The sequence below is a fragment of the Quercus lobata genome, chromosome 11 (genome assembly GCF_001633185.2).
Source record: "Quercus lobata isolate SW786 chromosome 11, ValleyOak3.0 Primary Assembly, whole genome shotgun sequence".
Classification (NCBI taxonomy): domain Eukaryota; kingdom Viridiplantae; phylum Streptophyta; class Magnoliopsida; order Fagales; family Fagaceae; genus Quercus; species Quercus lobata.
In genome coordinates, this window is record NC_044914.1 from 53,143,202 (window position 1) to 53,164,624 (window position 21,423).

The window sequence follows — 21,423 nt, forward strand, 5'->3', positions numbered from 1 at the left end:
GAGGACTCTCATCTTTCAACTAGGGTTTTATGTGATTCAAAAATGCTCTCATGAATGAAGGGTAATTTCATTTCAAAATAAAGTCATAAATATCAAATAATAAATTTCACTTTGAATTCAAAAAGAAAACTCCTAAAATTTAGTATATTTTTTTCCTTTCACATTCAAAAAAGAAATTACAGTTACTACTTATCTTTAAAGTTTATCTTTTTTATTTGTTTGAAAAATTAAAAAAATATATATATATTTTTAAATTATAATAAATACAAATTATTAACATTTACCAAAAAAAAAGTCTTACATGCATGCTTAGAGGTTAGTGTGGTTTATAAACTTTTGTAATAAAATTGACGAGTTTTGTAACAATTCCCTAAGCTGAAATCCCACCAAACAGTAAGAAATGATTCAAATGAACGCACAAACACCAACAGAATCTTAGAAATAAGTTGGTAAGGGCCTTTGATATATATAATTAACAAAAATCAAAGCTAAAATTTGGCAAAGAACATGTGTGGAAATTTGTTTGCAAGGGTTGTTATGTATGAAAATTCCTAATTAAGATGCTTACAACTTACTAACAATAAAAGAAACATTTCTTACAAAAGAATCTTACAAATTTCCATTTCTCTACTAGTATTTCATAGACATAAAGAAAATTCCACATCCCATCCTCTTCGAATAACAAAAAGAAACGATAAAACGTTAACTTTATGAGAAGTAGTACATATACCAAAAAAAAAAAAAAAAAAAAGGCATACCTTATCACTAATTCAAATTTCTTCTTTGCCTTGTCTTAAGCCACTAATCCCAAACAGAATAAAAAAAGTAAAAACCAACTTTATGATAAATAAATAAATAAAAACCAATTAATCAAGCTTGATAAAAACGTCTCCTTCGAACGTAATAGGTTTATTTGTATGAAACTCTTGTATAAAACCCAAATGTTATATGCATCATCTCTCTAACATCATATTGATACCATAGATTGTAGAGTGCCACACATGTTTCCGAGAGAAACAATTCATAATAATTAGTGTACAAGAGGAGGATGGGATCCACCGGATGTGCGTACGATGCCTTCTTTAAGAAGCTCAGCCTTCAGTCTCTTCTTTCTATCACAGTAGGATTTGAAGCCAAGTACTAAACAAACGAGGACAATGAGAATGATGTACATCATAAAAGTCACTGTGTCTCCTTTACTATTATGAGAATCCTTCTCCGGGTCATGTTCTTCAGAATCAGGGTCCTCTGGATCTGAGATTTTAACATCTGCTACAAGCGCTACCACAAATAGGACAATAATGAATATAAATATACACCAACAGACACAAAAGTCTGCAAATTTCCATTTGGACCTCCTCTCATCCATTGCAGCATTATTATTCATAGTTATAGTGGTGCCCAACCTGTTCTCTATATCCCCCATATTACTTTCCTTTTTTTCTTTGTCTAGGGCAAATTGATCAATAAATAAGATACAATGCCAAAGCTGTATGTGTTCATGTAATGATCTATAACTGTGTAAGAATGGTTCTTAAATACTGAAAAATAAGTTGGTATGAAGGGACGTGGCCAAAGATTATACCCGTATGATATAACCAGAAAAATAAACAGACACGGAAAAGCCATTACCTAATACGGTATTTGTTAATTTGTGTGTGGATACAAGCTGCTATATCAGAAAGCTTACTATTTTATTTTTTATTTATATAAACAGAAATGTTACTATTAATAAAGAAAGAAACGGATGTTGGTTTCTATACATAACGTAAAAACAATGTTAAATATGTTGGACCCAAAATAAAAAATAAAATGAAGAAGGTTTCTCTCTTTGCAAGTATGGAGAATATAATAAAAATATGAACTTAACGGTTAGATTTTTAAAAGAAAAATAGAAGTGGAGTTTTAGTGAAGATGAAGAGTGAGAAGGTTGTTCACGCCCACAGGAAAGGAGCCCCCAGACTAAGGGATATATAAAGAAAAGATCTCCCCCCAAGGCCAATTCATTAAATAAAACCAATCCTATGACAAATCAATAGCTATTCCAAAGTAAAAAAATAAAATAAAAAGTCATTCGTCCTTGAATTTTCATAGGAATACAATTAAGAAATAAGTGACCAACGACATTGAGGGTGAATTTCATACATTCAAATGGACAAAGAAGTAATAAATACCATTACTTTGAGAATCATATTAAAAAACTCAAACTTTAGTGGATCAGACAACTTGCTCCAAACTTGACTAACCAAAATATCATACCACTTTTAATGTTAGTTATATTTTTGTCATAATCAACAAATAAACAATGTAGAAGGCCCTAAATCATACTAACTAAAATTACAATGAAGCATATGCAAACTGAACTCAGAGCAAAGTGACCTCATGACTACTCTAGTATTGAAACCAAATTATATGACCAACAATTATTATAAGTTAGAGAAAAGAAAAAAACACATTTACACATTGACAAGTTACAAAAAAATACTCCCTCCATCCCAATTTGTTTATCCTCTATTCCATTTTAGAATGTCCCAAAGTATTATCCTGTTTCTAAAATTAAAAACCATTAATTTATTAATGTTCCTATTATGCCCCTTCTTTATTTCCAAAACCATTTTTGATAAATTTATTTAAGGGTAGTTTTGGAAACTTATACATTTTTATACAATAAACAAGACAATAAATAATATTCTCTTAAAAAGTTGGATTTTTGAAACAGGACAAACAAATTGGGACAGAAGCAGTGCTTTTTTTATAAAGATTTTACAAAAGGAAATTGTATGCCATCTTTTTATCAATTGGATAATTGGTATAGAAAGATGATTGACTGCCAACAAACCAGAGTTTTAATATTTTTGCTTCAGTAAGGAGAAAAACACAAAAGAAATTATCAGAATACTCAATTCCCAAGGTTTTGCAACAATGCTCAAGTCATTGTACATCTAAGTATAATGGTAACTCTAGCAAGAGAACAGTAATACCAAAAAAGTAAGATGAAGATTTATTTCTTCCTAAGTAGAATATTAAAAAAATTTGCACTTTCACATGTCCCCTCCTAACATCTCAACTGATGTGGCAGGGCAGTACCAATACAAATTAAAGCAGACCATGATCAAATGCAAAGCAAAGGGAGGGCAGGGTGGTTGTTGCCTGCCATGGGATTGATTTTTTTAATATATATATATATATATATATAGAGAGAGAGAGAGAGAGAGAGAGAGAGAGAGAGAGAGATAAACCTTTGTACTGTATGCCCCAATTCCTCCACTTTTTCAGATATCAAAACCACTTAATCCCATTTGAAAGGAAGAGGTTTTGATGGGATTAAGGTAACATCAAAGGTACACCCGGAAAATAATTGGTCTTGACTAAGAGAATTTTTACTTGCATTAAAATTTTACTTTTAGCCATAACTTATTTGAAATATACATATATTTTCCTTCAACTAAATATGTTATTTTCCCCTTAAAAAAAAAGACCCTAGGTTATATATAAGGGAAAAAAAAGTGTGTTCATTAGAGAGAAGTAATATACGTAAAATTGGCCTAAACAAGGTGGCTAACTAAGGAGAGAGTATTTAAGAATGTATGATCATATTCCAATGTAAAGAAAAAGAAGTTGATTGATTTGGTGACAAGGTGACTATGAAAAGCTGTGGGCCAAGTGTACTAATTTACAAGTTAGTGCCTTTAATTTTGGGTGACCTGGCCCCCACTAAGCTATACATGCCCTGGCCCATGCAGTAACAATCTCATAACTAGGCCACATATAGTTAAAAGTTAACTTGTGCACAAATCACCTTTGACAGTGCTTGTTTTGGGTGTCTGTTTTATCAACCTAAAGCTCAAAGTATGTTTTAGTTTGATTTGCAACAAGGTTAATCAAACTTTGATAGAGATTTCAATAGTTTAATTCAAGATATCCGCAGCAGAGTAACACACAAACTAATGCTTATGAGCATACCTCAATGACCTAAGCAAATACTAGGAGGCTGGAGTGAGGGCAATCGGGTATTGAAATTGCAAGTTGGTCTTTGCCTTTTCACTCACTTGTTAAGAGCATTCATCATTTCTGCAAACAAGATTACAAGTTCTTAAGCATAAAGATTCTTAATGCAAGTAAAAACATCAGGCACATCTATAAAGGGTCCATTCCTATGATTGCAATATAAAAATTCCCCACAAATTAAATATCTTCTACATTGATGGATTTCATCACAAGAAAATAAAGCATTTAAAATAGTGTATATCCCTTGTACTCTTTATAACTCATAAAGATGATAACACAATCTGATATAGGGAAAGAGTTGTAAATAGCAAACACAGTTGAACAGAAAGTAAAAGACAAAAAATTAATTCACAACTATATGTGCTAGAAAACTTCCTAGAGACATTAAAAGCCAATCTTCTTAAGTGGTCTCCATAAAAGGAAAAGCTAAAGAATACTCCCTGGTGATGCTGTAATAAAAGGGGAAAAAAAATAAACGAAATCAACATCTAATATGATAATTTATGGATGCTAAATTTCACATATGTATGCATTTACAATGAAAAGAATGGAAGATTGAAACATAATCATGAAAAAAAAAATGAATTTAACCAATCACCTTTCCACAACTACCAGTAGGAAGCGTCATTCTCTAATGTGGCCTCTTTCTTGAGAGTAATAGCACAAGACAAGCAGCCTGGTCATACTGAAGCTTGATTTAAAGAAAAAATATTATGTTGAAGATAACCACCACTAAATTGATGTTGGTTAAAAATACAGACTTTATGTTAAAAAAAAAAATGTGAACAGAAAATTAAAATAACAAAACCATAGTATGCAAATTTAAGGGTTGACATGAGAGAACATTTGTTGCTCTAATACTCTAAATCTTAATACTCATACAAATATTTAAAACTCAAAGTATTAGAGATATAGTGCATGATGATTGATCATGCCTTTTTGCCGCGGTAGTCACAGTTATGGTGGTGGCAACTCTAGAAGGTCTACCTCTATCTGTTACTCTTACATGTAGCATATTCTATGAAATGCTTGATGCTTGATTACACCTTGGTTCAAGAACCTTTTGCTTGTTACACAATGGACTCAGCCAAAAAAAAAAAGAAAAAAGAATCTTCACTGACAAAACAGGCACTTGACAATTAATGAGATGAAGCTAACAGAATCTTGGCTTGGTAAAGAAGCAACAAGAAAATGTACTTCCTAAGAAAAAGTAGAAAATGTTCTTGTTATAAGGCAACAAGTTTTTGGTTTCAACACAGCTAGTACAATTTACAAATAGCATTTCTACATGACCTATTGAAGGATTTGGGAGCCATACAGCAAAAGTACTACATTATTGGGCTATCTTTGATTTAGGTACCAATATCGATAAAATCAAGCAGAATTCTGAGATAATCTAAGTCAAGGCCCTCAATTCAAAGAAAAATAGAAGTGAGGATTTCGAAAAGAGGAAGAGTAAGAAGACTTTATGCACTCTCTAGAGTAAACATCAAAATGATCACCGGTGACAATGAACATGCAGCAAGAGTGATAGCTTTGGAATGTGGGATTCCCAATCTTGATGAGGATTTGAATAATGAAGCTGTAGTAGAATGGGGAATTTTGAAAAAATACTCACCTGAAGAGAGAATTGCTGGTATGAATCATGTATCTATTCTATGAGAAGAAAATTATTGGGCTTTACATGGGAATCAAAGGCACTGAAGTGGCAAAGGAGAGCACAAATACTGTGATCCTGGTTGTTTACTTCTGCAGTGACAGTTTTGAGGTGGAGAAGGTGTGTATATAAGAACAATCAAAATTTCATTCAGCTCCAGCTCACTATGAAAGTTGCTGCCCTTGCATCAACTTTAGCTATGGCCGCACAAAGTCTTCATAGTAAAGCCATCAATCAAAGCAATTTATAACCAAAGCCATAGAAGTCTTACTGATGCTACAATGTAGGGCATGATCTATCTTTGGTGAGTGTCAGATAGTGAAAGAAACCCTCATTTTCAACACTTTTTCCTCTATCAAGTCTTCAATAAGTTTGACGCTAGACAACTGGAGAAGAACAAATTTAGGGGTTATTCAAGAACAAGATGTTTTTAATAATTCTAAGGTTTACCAAAGTTTTTCAGCTAGTGATGGTGGGCTTAGCGAAGTGGTTTGTCAATTGTCAGTACCAAGAGGCTAATTGGGGGCAATGGGGTGCTTGCATTGGACTTGCAGCTTTGTCTTGGTTGATTGGTTTGGCTCTTCAAGTGTAGTGCAATTTCTAGCAAGCGGTTGTCTAAGCAAAGATGCTCTGCTTCCTGAAATAGTAAATGATAATTAATGCAATAATTCCCCAGCCCCACCCCCACAAAAGAAAAGTATCTAAGATTCAGCCAATAATTCCAAATCATTTTTAATATATGAATTTTTGTTTTAGGTGAAGTGAAAATTAAATTTTGTGCCAAGGGATATCAATTCAAGAGAAAGGTTCCAGTTAGCCTCTAACATGAGGTATGTTCAAGATCACAAGGAGAAATAACCATTATTTGTATGAGAAGAACAACATAAAAATCATATTTCATTCAATAAGACAATTTATTCTAAACTTGGCCAACTGGAATATCAATTCATTTGATCTTATTTATATATTGTCATTTTTAACAGAACTACAATATAGAAGTCCTTAAGTCATACTAACTAAAATTAAAACAGTCCAAGCTAGGCCTAGAGTAACCTCATGACTACTCCCATATTAAAATCAAATTATATTTCCAACAATTACTTAGCTGGTATACATATAATGTGAACTTAGGAGCATCAAATTGTATTTAAACATGAGTACCTTCAAAACGATCAAAGATTCCAAGAGAGACCTCATTAGCATCTGAGTGACCTTTCAGAACTGGTGCTAAGTATTAATAAATTGATAAACCATAGTCCAAACATACATGTTGAAGAAGAGAATAGAATACAAATGCAGGTCCACCAAGATGTGTGACTTTGTGAGCAACATATTAGAAAGAGGAGGGAGAGGTAACAAACTTCTATCTGCTTGTTTTCAAAATTTTAGTTCTAAAAATTGAGCATTCTTTTCAATATTCTACTAATCTGAAATTTTCTTTATAAAAATTATAATATTTTCAAAGAAAATACTTCCATATTCACACAAAATTAAAAACAGGACCTCAGCTCCACGTTGTAATGATGTGGAAGGAGGTACAATTTGGTCAAAAGACCATTACCTTATTTTTAAGTAAATTTGGCTTAAATAATCTAATAACTCTAATTCAACTACAAGCTATTAGTGACCACTTGAGTATGACCCATTAGAAATTGATTTATGTCAATTTAAGAAAATTAAATGCCATATGAGAAATAGAAAGACTAACAAACACATTCAGTGAGCTATGAAAAGCAAAGACTAACTTCTTTCATTAATTTTGATTTTTCTTTACACTAATGTCCTTTCCAATTGAATGGTACCCAATCATATTAATGAGTAGTTAATTTATAGTGAGAGAAGTGGCAAAAGCAGTCAATGAGGCATTCCTTAACACTAAAAAATGTTATAGAAAAACAGTTTCGATGTAATAAACTGATAATAGTACCTTGTCATATTTCTTTGAATTTGAATGAAGAGGTTCTCATTTCTTCCGCCAAGGCCCTTTTTACTGTTGGGGGAACATTTACAGGCAACAATAGACTAGAGTCATTAGACCCCAGTGCCCATTTTATGAGGCTGTGCACTACATTATTATCTGAAAAAAGAAGCGAAAGCCAAAATATCCTTCATTATGTTCTTCCATTCCCAACCGAGCTTGCAAGCTAGATTTGCAATGAAGTCGATGATGTTAGCTGCAATTTAAAAGATAAATCCTCAACAACTAGCTAACAATATAAAGGCTATCTTTAGCACAAATTAATTGGACTATAAAACAGGAAGAGAAATAGCAATCCAATTTTGCAATCTATACTGTATTTTACCATTATATATACCCATAGTAACATTTTATTAAATACTTGGCGTGCTTACCTTTATACCCTTTACCACAACTTGTTCAAGTCTCTCCTCATTTGCCAATGGCATTGCCCATCTTATTGTAGAGGCTTATCCCACGTCTGATTGCTCTATCATTCCCCTCTTTTTTCTTTTTTTTTTGAGAGGATTCCCCTCTTGATTTCTGACAACCACATCCAAGCCTACATTATTTTGATCACATGACACATCAAAGTTAAGCTTTAGCAATTGATCAGGTGGTTTGGTCCAAGCACTTTCCCTGTTTTGCTCTTCAGTTCCCTTGTAGTCCCAAGTGATCTCAAGTTAGAGTCATACTGTGTGTTAAGATGATGGGCTAGCTAATTTATGCTTGCTTCAGAGTATGAAACCAAAGCTTTTTCCCGTGCATCCAAGAGGATTTTCATCGCCATTACTGCATACAGTGTGAATTCATCTTTGGTGACTCTTTTTGCTAGTAATTCCTTTGGGGGGTTAAGTATTTGTTCAATGAACTCCTTTACAGATTTAGCTTGGATCATTTCAACGCGAAAACCCCATCTACCACCATACCACATTCCTTTGGCATAGGGACAATATTGAAATAGATGTAAGACTGAATCTTCTACTATTTCACAAAGAGGGCAATAATAAGCATTTTGGCTTTCAGAGTGTCCGACCATCTCTCGCTCAAAGGTAAGAACCCCTGCAGCCACTCTGGATAAAAAAAAAGTTTAATCCTTCATCCAAAGATGCTTCTTTTAATATCTTATCTACAGTAGAATTCCGAGGGGGACATATGCATGCCACATGGACCCCACACCTTTTTATTGTAACTTTTGCTTTGCTGCTATGGCCATTTAAAATTTTACACCAAAGAGTAACATCATTCCGATCGCGATCACCTAAAATTATGCATTTCATTAGGTCATGTCTAACACTTATATAATGAAACAACATAAAATTTGATGAATGAAGTAAAAATCTGCCTCCCGTGAGCCTTTCTTCAAAACCATTAATGAACAAGTAGATAGAACGATGAAACTTTTCATCTTGAATTGGCACATTAACCTTGCGGAGTTTCACATTTAAAGCAACACATAAAGCAAATGATGGAAAATTCTAACCAATTGAGAATAATATGGAACGTCCATCACTCTAATGGTTGAACCACTCTGGAATTGTAGTTCCTGGAAGTGCAAGGTTACAACTAGGCCACTTAGAAGCAAAGCCCAATTCAGATCCAAACTCTTGTTGCGATGATCCCATATTAGAATAACCACATGCTAAATTCTGTGGAAGTCCTATTACATCTCCAAACTGTTTGCAATTAACAAAATTACAAAACTTCAGTTTAGCAAATTTAGTAAGGAAAGTTAACCAAAATTGTTTCTTTTTTTTTTTTATATATATATAAATTAGAGATACCTGACTCAATAATCTTCTTCTAGATCGTGAATTCAACGAATTGCACTCTCTTGCATGTACAGCTTGTATATAAGGTGGAAGCATTGGAATTTCCCGAAGGTTCCAGCAACGGTGATTGTTAAAGGTTTTTAATTTCGGACATATCCGTGCAATTTTAGGGAGGGTAGTAATGTTGCTGTCAAAGAAATCTAAATATTGTAATTTGGGGAAGCAACCAGAAGTATTCATGGCTTCTGGAAAACTTTCACAATCATACAATACGAGCGACCTAAGATTTCATAAATTAGAGATGTTACTTGAATCTTTCACGTTTTTTAAACTTATTGTTAACCCATCAAGACTACTGAGATATCCTATAGATGAAAGCAATGCTAATCTTTCCATTCTGTGCATAAGACTTCCACACCATTTAAGACAAAACCATCTAAGAGATTTCAACTGGAGGTTTCTTGGTAAAATTCTAAGATTTTGGCAATAATTGAGATACCAGGATTCAAGCTTTTGAAGAAGTCCAACGGACTGGTGAACCTCAACTAAATTTATGCATCCATTAAGTTTCAATGTCTTTATGTTTGGGGAAATCACTAATAAGTTAGGCACCTTTGTAATATTTTTACAATATGAGAAATCCATATATTTCAATGTTCCGAACCGACATCTTTGTAGAAGAAAGGAATTTTTTTTGAAATTTATTAGTAAGAAGAAAACAAACTTTAAAATGATAGGCTAAGAGAATAGATTAATAACTAATAAATTAATAATGAATTATATACATTTTTTTTTTTGAAATAGAAATGCTAAAGGTATAATAAGTTTTACTACATAAAACTTACAAATTTATGTGGCAATGAATATGATTGGTGGGTTTCAACCACATCATAAATAATTTTTTTTTTTTTTTTTTTTTTGAGAATCCATAAATGAATATTTAAATTGTCTATTTATAATTAATGACACATCAATTTTTTTTGAGTAAATTCTTATTTTCAAACTATGGCGTTCGCTCCTAATGATAGCTCTTTATCATCACACCAAGACACTAATCAGTTTTTGGTGTAGGCGAGGATTGAAATTTAGATCTCTTATTCAACTATTGGAGACTTTACCAGTTGAGCTAATTAGAACCCACTAATGACATATCAGTTTGTATGCTTAATGTAATAAAATTTGTAGGAGTCATAGACAGTAGTGCTACTCTTTTTAAAAAGGAAAATACACTTATCAAATGGTTCATTGATTTGCACCCATGAACTCGTCATGGTTGTGCGAAATTTTTTTAAATATTTGTGCACAACTTAACTATGTTTGTGGGGAAAATGTATAGAAATATTATTTAATGTAGTATTAAATGCATGCTTTTGTTTTAATAACAAAAAATAATTCACCTTATCTTATTCCCTAAGGGTACGTTTGGTACACTGAATGTAGATTACATTAGGAATAGTAATCTTTATTACTGGGAATAGAAGACATTGTAATTGAATAACTATTACTATTCATAAGTTTGGTTGTTACATATGGAAAGCTTGTAAAAGATGATGTATAAGGAAACTTTATATTTTTGGAAATATATTAATTTTAAAACTTATTATATATACTAAGTAATAGCTATTACATCCATTTTAAAGAAGAATAACTATTCTTCAATTTAAAGAATAGTCATTCCAACGTAATAACTAATCCATATAATAAAGATGCAACCAAATGACCGAATTGTTATTACACATGAATAACTATTCCATTACAGGAGTTATTACAACATACCAAACGTACCCTAAGTGTACTCATTAACAAAAACCTAATAAGAATTTGTAAATACTAATGATCATACCTCGAAATGCTCATCCAATTCAATGTGGCTCCCTCGCATTTTGAGTACAACGAGTTTTGTAGGTTCAAAGGTGGATGGAAAGATTGATAAAGGAAATTCACTGCAATCAAGTAACCTTAACCCATTGGGAAGGGATTTAAGGTCTTCACAAATTACATTATGAATTTTCAAATATTTGAGACCCTTCATCTTCTCAAGATTCAATTGCATGTTCCTTGGTTGTGCTAAGCACAATGATATGCCTCGAATTTCATCTAATCCCTAATTAGACCCAAAAAAAAAAAAAAAAAAAATTTACTTGAATCACATTACACAAAAGAATTTATGACTATTAAATCTTAAACAAAATCAGTGCTAAGAAACTTATATTTTCTTCAAAATTAAAATCATAAAATCAAAGAAAATAATTATAAAAAAAAAAAAATTAACTATATTAGCATTGTGAGAAAAGGGAAACGATAAATTAGAACTACTTATACCATATCTCAAATTAGTACTTCAGGAGCATCTTCATAACACAATATCTTTTTAGGTTTCTTGAACAATTCTGATTCCTGTCGAACAATTTCAAAACCCATTTGTTGTATCAAATTATGCATTGATAATTTGCCATCTTCAACAAATATGAGGCACTTATCAATAAGTTTCTCAATATCGCATAACGGGTCATAGCAATAGCTACTTTGTAATATGTCAACAATAACTTCCTTGCGAATTCCTTTAAAGAGACATGCAATATCAAGGAAAATATCTCGTTGAGTTGGGTCTAATCCATCGTAACTTTTTTTGAGTACTTGTAGAATATTTGGATGTGGAAATATTTTATACTTTTCTAATATACTTTTCCAATAATTTATATTTCTCTTGTACAAATCAGCACCTATTGTTTTTAAAGCTAATGGAAGGCCTTTGGCATAATGTAAAAATTGGTCTACAAGCTCCAAATAATCTTTCGTAGGCTTGTTTCTTTTGAATGCATGTTGATAAAAGAGTTCGCGTGATTCATGTTTATTTAATTCCATAACCTTGTAGTTATAGTAAGTTAGATGACAATCTTCTTGAAGAGTAGATAATACCTTTTCCTCTGTTGTTGTGATAATGATTCTACTTCTAGGTGCAAACCAATCACATTTTCCAAGCAAATTTTCTACTTGGACTAATGTATCCACATCATCAAGAATTAAAAGAATTCTTTTGTGGTGAAGCATTTCTATTATCACATTGATTCTTTTAAATACACCGTGCGCCTTCAAATTTCCTCCCCCCAAGATCTCAGAATAAAGTACCTGTTGTAGTTGGAGTATTCCATCATTTGTTCTTGATTTTTCTCTAACATCCTCTAGAAAGCTACTTCCTTCAAAATGATATGCAATTAAGTTAAAAATAGCTTTTGCAATTGTTGTCTTACCTATTCCAAGAAAACCATGGATCACTAACATGCGAACATCTTTTGAGTCAATATCTAATTGGCAACTTATTTCCTCTATGCAAGAGTCTATTCCAACTGGGTATCTAACAACAAATACTTGTGTACGATTTAATTTGGCACTTAAGGTCTCTTCAAAAATTTCTTTGATAAATCTAAATTAAGGGTGGCTGCCAATCACAAAGCATTTAAAACATGTTAGAAAATAGAAATATGAACTTAAATTGAATTCAAAATGTTTAGCTTGTGAACTGCAACATAAATTTTGTTAGTTAAATTAAATGGCACATAATTTATAGATTTGAGAACTATCATTACAAACATTTTTATTTTTTACTTCAAAAATCAATTTTAGGCTTTTAGCACAAAGATGCATGGAATATCTGCTTTGAAAAGGAACAAACTCATTGAATATCCACTTTTGACCCTTGAATGTATTTATTAAAAAATTTAGGGGAAATTTTCTAAACATGACGTAAGAAAAGCTTCAAATTAATTGATAAGATTATATGTCATATATTCTTCCCTTTCTTATCATTGAACCTTGTATCCTATTTAACTCACTAATGAAAGATATGATCAAAATATAAATTTTTTATAATTTCTTTTCTTTTCTTTTTTAATAAAAAAGCAAATAAGAAGGGTTTTCTTGGGGGTTGTTGTTTAGCAATAAAATTAAATGGAGATAACAAATTAGAGATTAACACATACTCATTTTTGTAATGCTAACCAGATATATTGCTGGCTTCATTTAGGGCTGCCCTCCATCTCTGCAGCTTCTCTTTATCATCCTTGAATTTTTTTTCATGCTTTGCGAGTGCTTCTCCAAAATTTCCCTTTTGGTCACGTATATCTGATGGATCCACTTTGTAAAAAACCGGAAACACCACTTGGCCATTATTTTTACGCTCAAGAATCTTGACAAGTTCATCCAAACACTAAGTGGAAGATGTATAGTTTTTAGAGAATACAATTATTGAAATCATTGAACTTTCTATAGCTTCAAGAAGTTCAGCGGAAATTTTTTCTCCTCTTTGAAGTTTATCATCCATGAAAGTGTTAATACCATTATGACACAAAATACCATTCAAATTGCTGGTAAAACCATTGCGGGTATCTTCTCCTCTAAAACTCAAGAACACATCATATCTATATCGTTGGGTGAAAGAGGAAGAGGAGGTTCCTTGGTGGTCGAAAGAGCCATTGTGATTTTGATATACAGATGGTTGAGAAGATCTAAAAGGAAGAGGAGAGGAGAAAGAAAATAAAGATGTGACGAAATTAAAATTGTAAGAGTTTAAGAAGCGAAGTGAATGAGAAATTAAAAATGAGAGATATTTCACAATGGTTTTTTGAGAAAGAACGAGAATTGGCTGAGAATGAGAGAGTCAATGAATTGAATTTTAGTTGTTGTGATGCCAGGCTAAAATAAGTAGTGTTTTTTTACTGGTAAGTGATTTTTTTGGGTACATGCACTTACTTTGATCCAGGAAAGTTTGAGTGCTCCTAATGTTGTGGGCCTATACGTCTTTTGCAGTACCAAAATTTAGCAACAAACCAAAAAAAAAAAAAAAAAAAAAAAAGAATAATAAAAAAAATAGTGGACCAAAAATTTAGGTCTTGTTTGGATTTTTTTTTCATCACTCATCACTTAAAAGACCCTACTCGTTTGGCACCATCACTCACTTGTCATCACTCAATATTTGTCACACTGTTTGTGGGCTCATACATGTCACTTGGTGCTTTTTTTTTTCTTTTTAGAACCCAAACTCACCGAACCAAGTGAAAAAAAAAAAAAAAAAAAAAAAAAAAAAAAAAAAAGGTGCGGCTAACCTGACTTCAGAGAATTAAGTGATGGAAACAAAAACTGAAAACAGAGTTATTGAAATCCAAACAAGCTTTTGAATTATGGGTCCTACCATTTTTATGTTATGAATTATGAAAATGCAGTTATAAGTTATGAAAACTAGAAATCCGAATACCCCCTTAAAACGCGCTGGACGGGTCTCAATGATCCATTTCCTTTGTTCAAGGAACCTATTTCGTTAGTTTATTATATCTGGGAGACTAGGACAAACATATTGGCAGACAAAGTAGTTAGAGATAATATTATATATTCTAACCAATATATATATATATATATATATATATATACTTTTTAGCTCTTCACTTGATATATTTTAGCACGCTATTAAACTAAATTTTTTTTAGTAAAAGGCTGAGGCAGGTACGCTAGCTGTGAAAGCCATTAGGATGTATGAGCAGAAGATTGATAAAGAAGAGGAAACGAGTAGGAAAGAGAGTAAAGTAGGTACATGGTATATATCCTTCTGGCTTCTTTTCTTTTTCTTTTCTGACTTTTCTCTTTATACTTTCTTTTCTTCTTCTTCTTTTTTTCCCTTTTTGACTTTTCTCTTTATACTTTCTTTTCTTCTTTTTCATTTTCCTTTTTGATTGCCTTCTTTTCACGCAATATGTTTGCATACGATGATACTCTTAAGTGGTGGCAGTGGTTCTACCGTAAGTCAGTAACAGGGACAGGTGGGTAAGGAAGGATAGGTCAAAAAGAAACAGTGTTGATCCGTAGGAACATGTTTATTTCTTAAGAGTAAATTATTGTCGCATATACTGAGTTATACACACTTATACGTTTTTGTTAAAATCATCTCTATCACCACTCATTTCTTAATGTCAATAAAAGTAATAAATATATTACAAAGACTACTTTTAAATTCAAGTTTCAATAACATAGTCATTATACTTATACTAGATAATGTCTCACATGATGCGTGGATGCTTTATAAATTAATTTGAAATAATTTTATGTTTTTAAGACTTATTATAAAATTTATTTTGTTGTATAATATTTATATTTTCTCCAAGGGTAGCTCTACATAGAGTTCAGGGTGGTCATAGGACTACCCTGACTTGGAAAAAAAATATAATTATTATTTATAAATTTTAAAAATTTATGATTTCTTTATCTTTAAAAAAACTTTTTGACCACCCTAAATTTTTTTTTAGGCCCAACATAAAAAATTCTAGACAAAATTTGGCAATAAGCATGGTTGTAGATTAAGGCTACAACTCTATTCAATATTTTTTTTTATTGAATATGAATTTTAACAAATCCATCATTTGATTACATTTTCTTCTTAAATCTTTCGTAATTGCAACATTTCAAGAAGATAAAAGATCAATAGCTACGTTGTCAATCAAATATTTAAATTTCAAATTTTTGTAGTCTAAAATTGTACATAAAAAATAATTTTATGGATCGAATGGCAAATAACATTCAATTAGCATGAAATTTTAACGTGTTTTAAGAATATAAAGAACATGCAATTCATTGATTAAATTTTCAGAATATGTAACAATGTTAATTCATTTAGTGAGAGTGACTACAAAAAAGTTTGTAACCAAATTTTGTTCTTAAACTTTGGTCCCCTTAACAATATATTAGGTCCTTACAAATAAAAATAAAAGTACAAGAAAAATTTTATTTAACTAAACTTTTAAAGAGATGTGACTTGCAATATTGATAATGAGACTATCATGTAACAATTTCAAAATAAAAAAATTTGTAAAAGGAAATTGTAAGATTTTATGTATTTGTGTGTGTGTGTGTGTGTTTTGTCAATGTATGAAATTCTCTTTTTATTAGATTTTGTATAATTTAAGTTTTTTAAAGGCCACCCTCAAAAAAATTCCTAGAACTGCCACTAATTTTCTCACAATATTGTTGAATGTTTTGAACCTCGACTTTTTTCTTAATTTATATTTTATACTTTTTTTTTTTTTGGTCATAGAATTGGTTTCTGAATATTGAGTGGAATTGCTTTACTAATCTAGATTTCTGAGCTTAGAACAATCAAGTTTTTCAACATTTAATTTCTAGAAGACTAACATATTATAATATTTTTAGACTTTATTTTTTAAACTGATTAAATGATTTTAAAATCTACAAATTAAAATTGAAAGTATAAAATATTTCTATATCCTAATATTATAGAAATTCAAGCAAACTCTCAGACATTTCCTCAAATACACTCCATTTTCACAACAAAATATCGAGCCCCAAATTTCAAACACACATTTCATTATCTCAGTGAAAAGAAATCATTTGTAAATACCAACATATAGACAATGTGATCAAGTAAAGGAAAATACGCTAAAAACACTTCCATTTATCCAATTTAATTGCCTTAAACAGGCTTCCACATCCACAAAAAATAAATAAATAATAATAATAATAAAATAACTCGAAAAACACTCTAAAATCATCATTGGCTTTTACTTTCATTCTTGTGCTCATACCAATACTGCACTAAATAGTAGTAAAAAATTACAAAGAAACATATTAATTATGAGTTCTAAAATAGAATTTAAAAAAAAAAAAAAAAAAAAAAAAAAAAAAAAACCTAATCTCATCTATTATCAATTAGAAGGTTTTTTTTTTTTTTCCCTATTTCTCTTTAGTATTAAAACAAAATACATTTATGACTTCCCCACACCAAATCCCAAACACCCTAAGACCCAAAGTCAATTACAACTTTTACAAAACCCACAGTGTATGATCTCAAAATCAAAACCATAAGTCATCGTCTGTCAATAAAAAATGCATGCTCACTTCCTTGGCCGTAGTCAACTCATACAAATTACGATTAAATGGGATGACAATGTTGGCATTAGGTAGGTGCCATTGAAAGGTTGAAGGTAATTGATATCATTCTTGGTGTTGGTATATTTGAGATGGGATGAAATTAAGGATCATGGGCTAGTGTATATAAAGGAGTAGAAGTGCAATAGATGAAAAGGGAAGATTCCTTATTTTTTTTAACTGAAAAGGTCTTGAAACATTTAACCAAATAAAACAAAGAGTCTTACAAAGAATCTGGAAAAGTCTTGAAACATTGAACATAAGAAACAAAAAGCCCCTATTTTTAATTTGTTATTATCTCTAATGTGGCTTAAGACTTAAAGAGTATTTCAATTCTCTTTTCAAAAAGTGTGCCACATGGCAGAACTTCATGCTTATGCACATGAGGTCTCTGCTTATATATATATATATATATATATATATATATATATTGATGACTAGCATTATGCTCGTCCGATGCATGGCTTAATCAAAATTCATATGTAAATAGTTTTCTTATTAATTTACTTAAAATTAGATATTAGAATAGATAATAAAAATAAATAAATATTTTACTTTTAAGTTATGTAATTAATGCATATTGTGTGAAACTAAGGTATTATAAAATGCATATATATATATATATATATATATATATATAGAGAGAGAGAGAGAGAGAGAGAGAGAGAGAGAGAGAGAGAGAGAGAGAGAGAGAGAGAGAGAGAGAGAGAGAGAGAGAGAGAGAGAGAGAGAGCAAGCGAGCTTTAAGGCTCAATTAATCATCAATGTATATTTAAATCGAAAAAAAAATGAATATAATAATTAAAAATTATCCAAAAAAAATAATTGAAATCATATTTAAGTGAAAACCTCAATTCAATAATTAAGAACAATCTAAATTACTAAAAATTTAAAATTAATAATGAAAAATTTTGCAAAAAAATTAATGACAAATTCAAATTCCTATAAGTTTGAAGCAAAGCTTACAAATTTTGTCTCATGATATTGGTAAAAAATAATATACGAAAAAAAAAAAAGAATAAATCATCTTATGCATTTTAAAAACAAACAAATTAATTGCACTCTTTTAGTAAGTTATTACTTATATATATAACAGTAAATATGTTTTTATCATGAATAAGATTTTTTTATATATAATTTTGAAATTTTTTTTAAATAATAAAAATGTTCAATTATCTTAACCCAACAAAAAAGTTACTAATTTTTCTTCTTCAAGGCGGGCTTCAAAAAGTCAACCAACTTGGTTCTTCAATTTTACTTTTTTTTTCCCAAAAATTTTCCTTTAATATATATTCATGGAAGAATATATGTTATCAATTAAAACTCTTAAAATACATATTAATAATCACAGTGAAATACCATATCAAACCCTCAAAAAAATAAAATAGTTATCATAAACTCTATCAAAAAACATGCATTAAAATCAATGCCTTACAAAGAATAAGAAAATTAAATACAAAAAAAAAAAAAAAAAAAAAATTAATTCAAGAACCTAGTTTCAAATTATTGGGGAGACATCCTCTAGCCATATGTGTACATTGTTTCATCTTTAGCAAATCTAGTTGGTTCATTTACTGCCCTAAGAACATGGGTTCAAATCCTATTACCAAATATACACACGCGCACACGCACGTGCACGTACACACACACACACACACACACACACACACATATATATATATATATATATATATATTAAAGCTATGCAACTTTTCACATAAATAAAAAAGAGATTGAAAGATTAAACTTGTTTAATTACTCAAGAAGATCAAACCAAAAAAATATAATAAAGATCAAATAATAAGTAACTTAAATGAAGCATCGAAAAGAAAGAAATAAAAAAAATTTTTAAAAAGTAGCTTAAATGAAGCATCAAAAAGAAAGAAATATAAATCAACACATAAACTCAAAGTTACAGAGAAGTTCCTATTAAAAAAAATAACAGTTACGAAGAAGAAATTGAGAGAATAAAGTCTGATATATGTGCAATGTTAGCAAAAAGAGTGAATGAAAAAACAAAAAATAACAACTAAGTTTTTGTATTTATCTAAAAAATTGATAGAGATGTATAGAAAAAACTTGAGAAGAATAATTATAATTTTGTGGGACAAATTATAGTAAACCCACTTGTGGTTTAGCCAGTTTTCATTTTGCCAACCCGTGGTTTAAACCTTAACAATTTGTTCACCTGTGTTTAGCTCCGTTTGGTCTCTGTTAACCACCTCTGTTAAAAACATGGATAAATAAGTCTTTTGCTTATATTTTATATCTCTCTTCTCCAAAAATATAAAAATAACAAAAATATACAAAGAAACAAGATCAAATAGGGAATTTTGTAAAGAAACTAAATTATCAATTTTCATATGCTTTATCCTCTCTCTCAAACTCTCATTGTCTCTCAAGCTCCCATCCCATGGTCTCTCTCTCTCTCTCTCTCTCTCAAACTCAGATCTCTGATTTTACTCTCTCATCTCTTCTCTCTTTATGGTGTTGAGGAGACCAACTTGGCACCACAGTGAAAACCCAGCTAACCCAGCCTTGAGGAGGCCGATCAAATGAAAACCCAACAATGCTTAGAGTTGAGGAGGCTGATCGGACTACGCTACTTCGTGAGTTTCATTATATATATATACTTTTTTTTTTCTTTTTTTTTTTTTGCTTTTGGGTTGTAGGTTTGATCTGATTTTGGTTTGCTAGTGATGTGATTGATCTGATTTTGGTGGTGTTGTGGCTTATGGCTTGCGAAGGTTGTGGACTGTGGGCCTTCGGTGGTGGTGGTGGTGGAGGGTTTTGGTGTTGGAAACTTTTTTGTTATTCCAGATACTTCTGCTGAAGCATGGGAGGCGGACACTGTAATGGCCTTACACAAAGATAATTTGCGTGTCAAAATGGGTTATGAGCTTGAAGATGCTGTTATAGCCATTGTGGGAAGCCAATTTATGTATAGGGGTTTGTGGTTGGAGAATGCCATCATTTTACAGGCTTTATTACCAGTTCTTTCAAACTTCCCGTTAGATAATAATTCCAATTCTAATCTCAAAATTGTGGTTCTAAGTGGGCATTCAACAAGTAACTACGGCATGGTATTTTTGGATAGATTTAGTCATCATCTTATTGGCTATCTTGTTGTCGGCCAAAATGGCAAAATACCCCATTCGTCCAAAAATTCCAACAAAATGCCCCTGTTCTAAAACTATTTAGGGATATGCCCTTATTTTTGAAACTCGATTTTTTTTAAATCGAGTTTCAATGAAAAACTCGATTCAAGGAAAATCGAGTTACTTGCAAAATCAAGTTTTTGCAAGTTTTTTGCCTATAACTCGATTTTTGTTAAATCGATTTTTTCATTGAAACTTGATTTTTAGAAAATCGAGTTTAAAACAAGGGCAAGTCCTTAAATAGTTTCAGAACATGGGCGTTTTGCTATTTGTTTTGGGCGAAAGGGGTATTTTGCCATTTTGGCCTCTTGTTGTCCTTAGGAAATTGCTACTAATTGGATAGATTTAGTCATCATCTTATTGGCTATCTTGTTGTCCTGAGGAAATTGCTATTAACTTGACATATCCAAGCAGCCGGCATTGTAAAGCACAAAGCTCTTGATGTGGATGCAGGCAATGTTTTAAGCATGGCTGATCTTGTGATATATGGATCCTTCCTTGAAGAGCAATCTTTTCCGGACATTTTAATGAAAGACATGTGCTTCGAGAAGCCAATCATTGCCCCAGACCTCTCCATGACAAGGAAATATGTATGTTTCTAAATGCTCCTGCAAATGAATTGTAGCTTCAAGTGTTTTTAAAGACATTTGTGTTTTTGTTTCTTTCAATTTTTTAAGCATTCTTTCCCACTTCTTTTTCTTCGGCAACATCTCTAAGTATGCCATTTTCTACTATGTCAAGGAAATCTTTCAAACAGTAAATTCAACTTCCCACTCCAAGCTTTTTCAAGAAATTTAAACCCTAGCCTTTTGATTTGTGTTCTGTTATATTTTGGTTGTAAAAGTTTTTTTTTAATGGAAAAGCCAGAGGTGGGTAACAAAGACTAAACAGAACTAAACACAGGTGGGCAAAATGCTAAGTTTTAAACCACAAATAAGTAAG

At 31.2% G+C, this 21,423-nt stretch overlaps 1 protein-coding gene and 1 long non-coding RNA gene across 3 annotated transcripts; one reads left to right on the forward strand and one right to left on the reverse strand.

Moving 5' to 3' along the window:
- Positions 1-764: 764 nt before the first annotated feature.
- LOC115967739 lies at positions 765-8,748 on the reverse strand. Of its 2 annotated transcripts, XR_004086528.1 has the most exons (6): positions 8,018-8,748; positions 7,593-7,839; positions 5,627-6,302; positions 4,607-4,693; positions 3,964-4,071; positions 765-1,281 (listed from the first exon to the last, which is right to left on the reverse strand). It is a non-coding gene; the product is annotated as an uncharacterized LOC115967739 (long non-coding RNA). The 2 variants fall into 2 exon arrangements; XR_004086527.1 differs by having other exon boundaries at positions 4,607-6,302.
- Positions 8,749-19,742: 10,994 nt separating this feature from the next.
- LOC115967127 lies at positions 19,743-20,514 on the forward strand. Its single transcript, XM_031086206.1, has 2 exons — positions 19,743-19,932; positions 20,071-20,514. Exons 1-2 carry the CDS (start codon positions 19,879-19,881, stop codon positions 20,512-20,514), a joined length of 498 nt encoding a protein of 165 aa, XP_030942066.1. The 5' UTR covers positions 19,743-19,878.
- The last annotated feature ends 909 nt before the right edge of the window (positions 20,515-21,423 follow it).

Excerpts from the sequence above, each read along its gene's own strand:
- LOC115967127 (XM_031086206.1), top strand. The coding sequence starts at position 19,879 with ATGAAAACCCAACAATGCTTAGAGTTGAGGAGGCTGATCGGACTACGC. Across the intron at positions 19,933-20,070 it reads TGATCGGACTACGCTACTTC|GTTGTGGACTGTGGGCCTTC; the intron begins GTGAGTTTCATT and ends TGGCTTGCGAAG.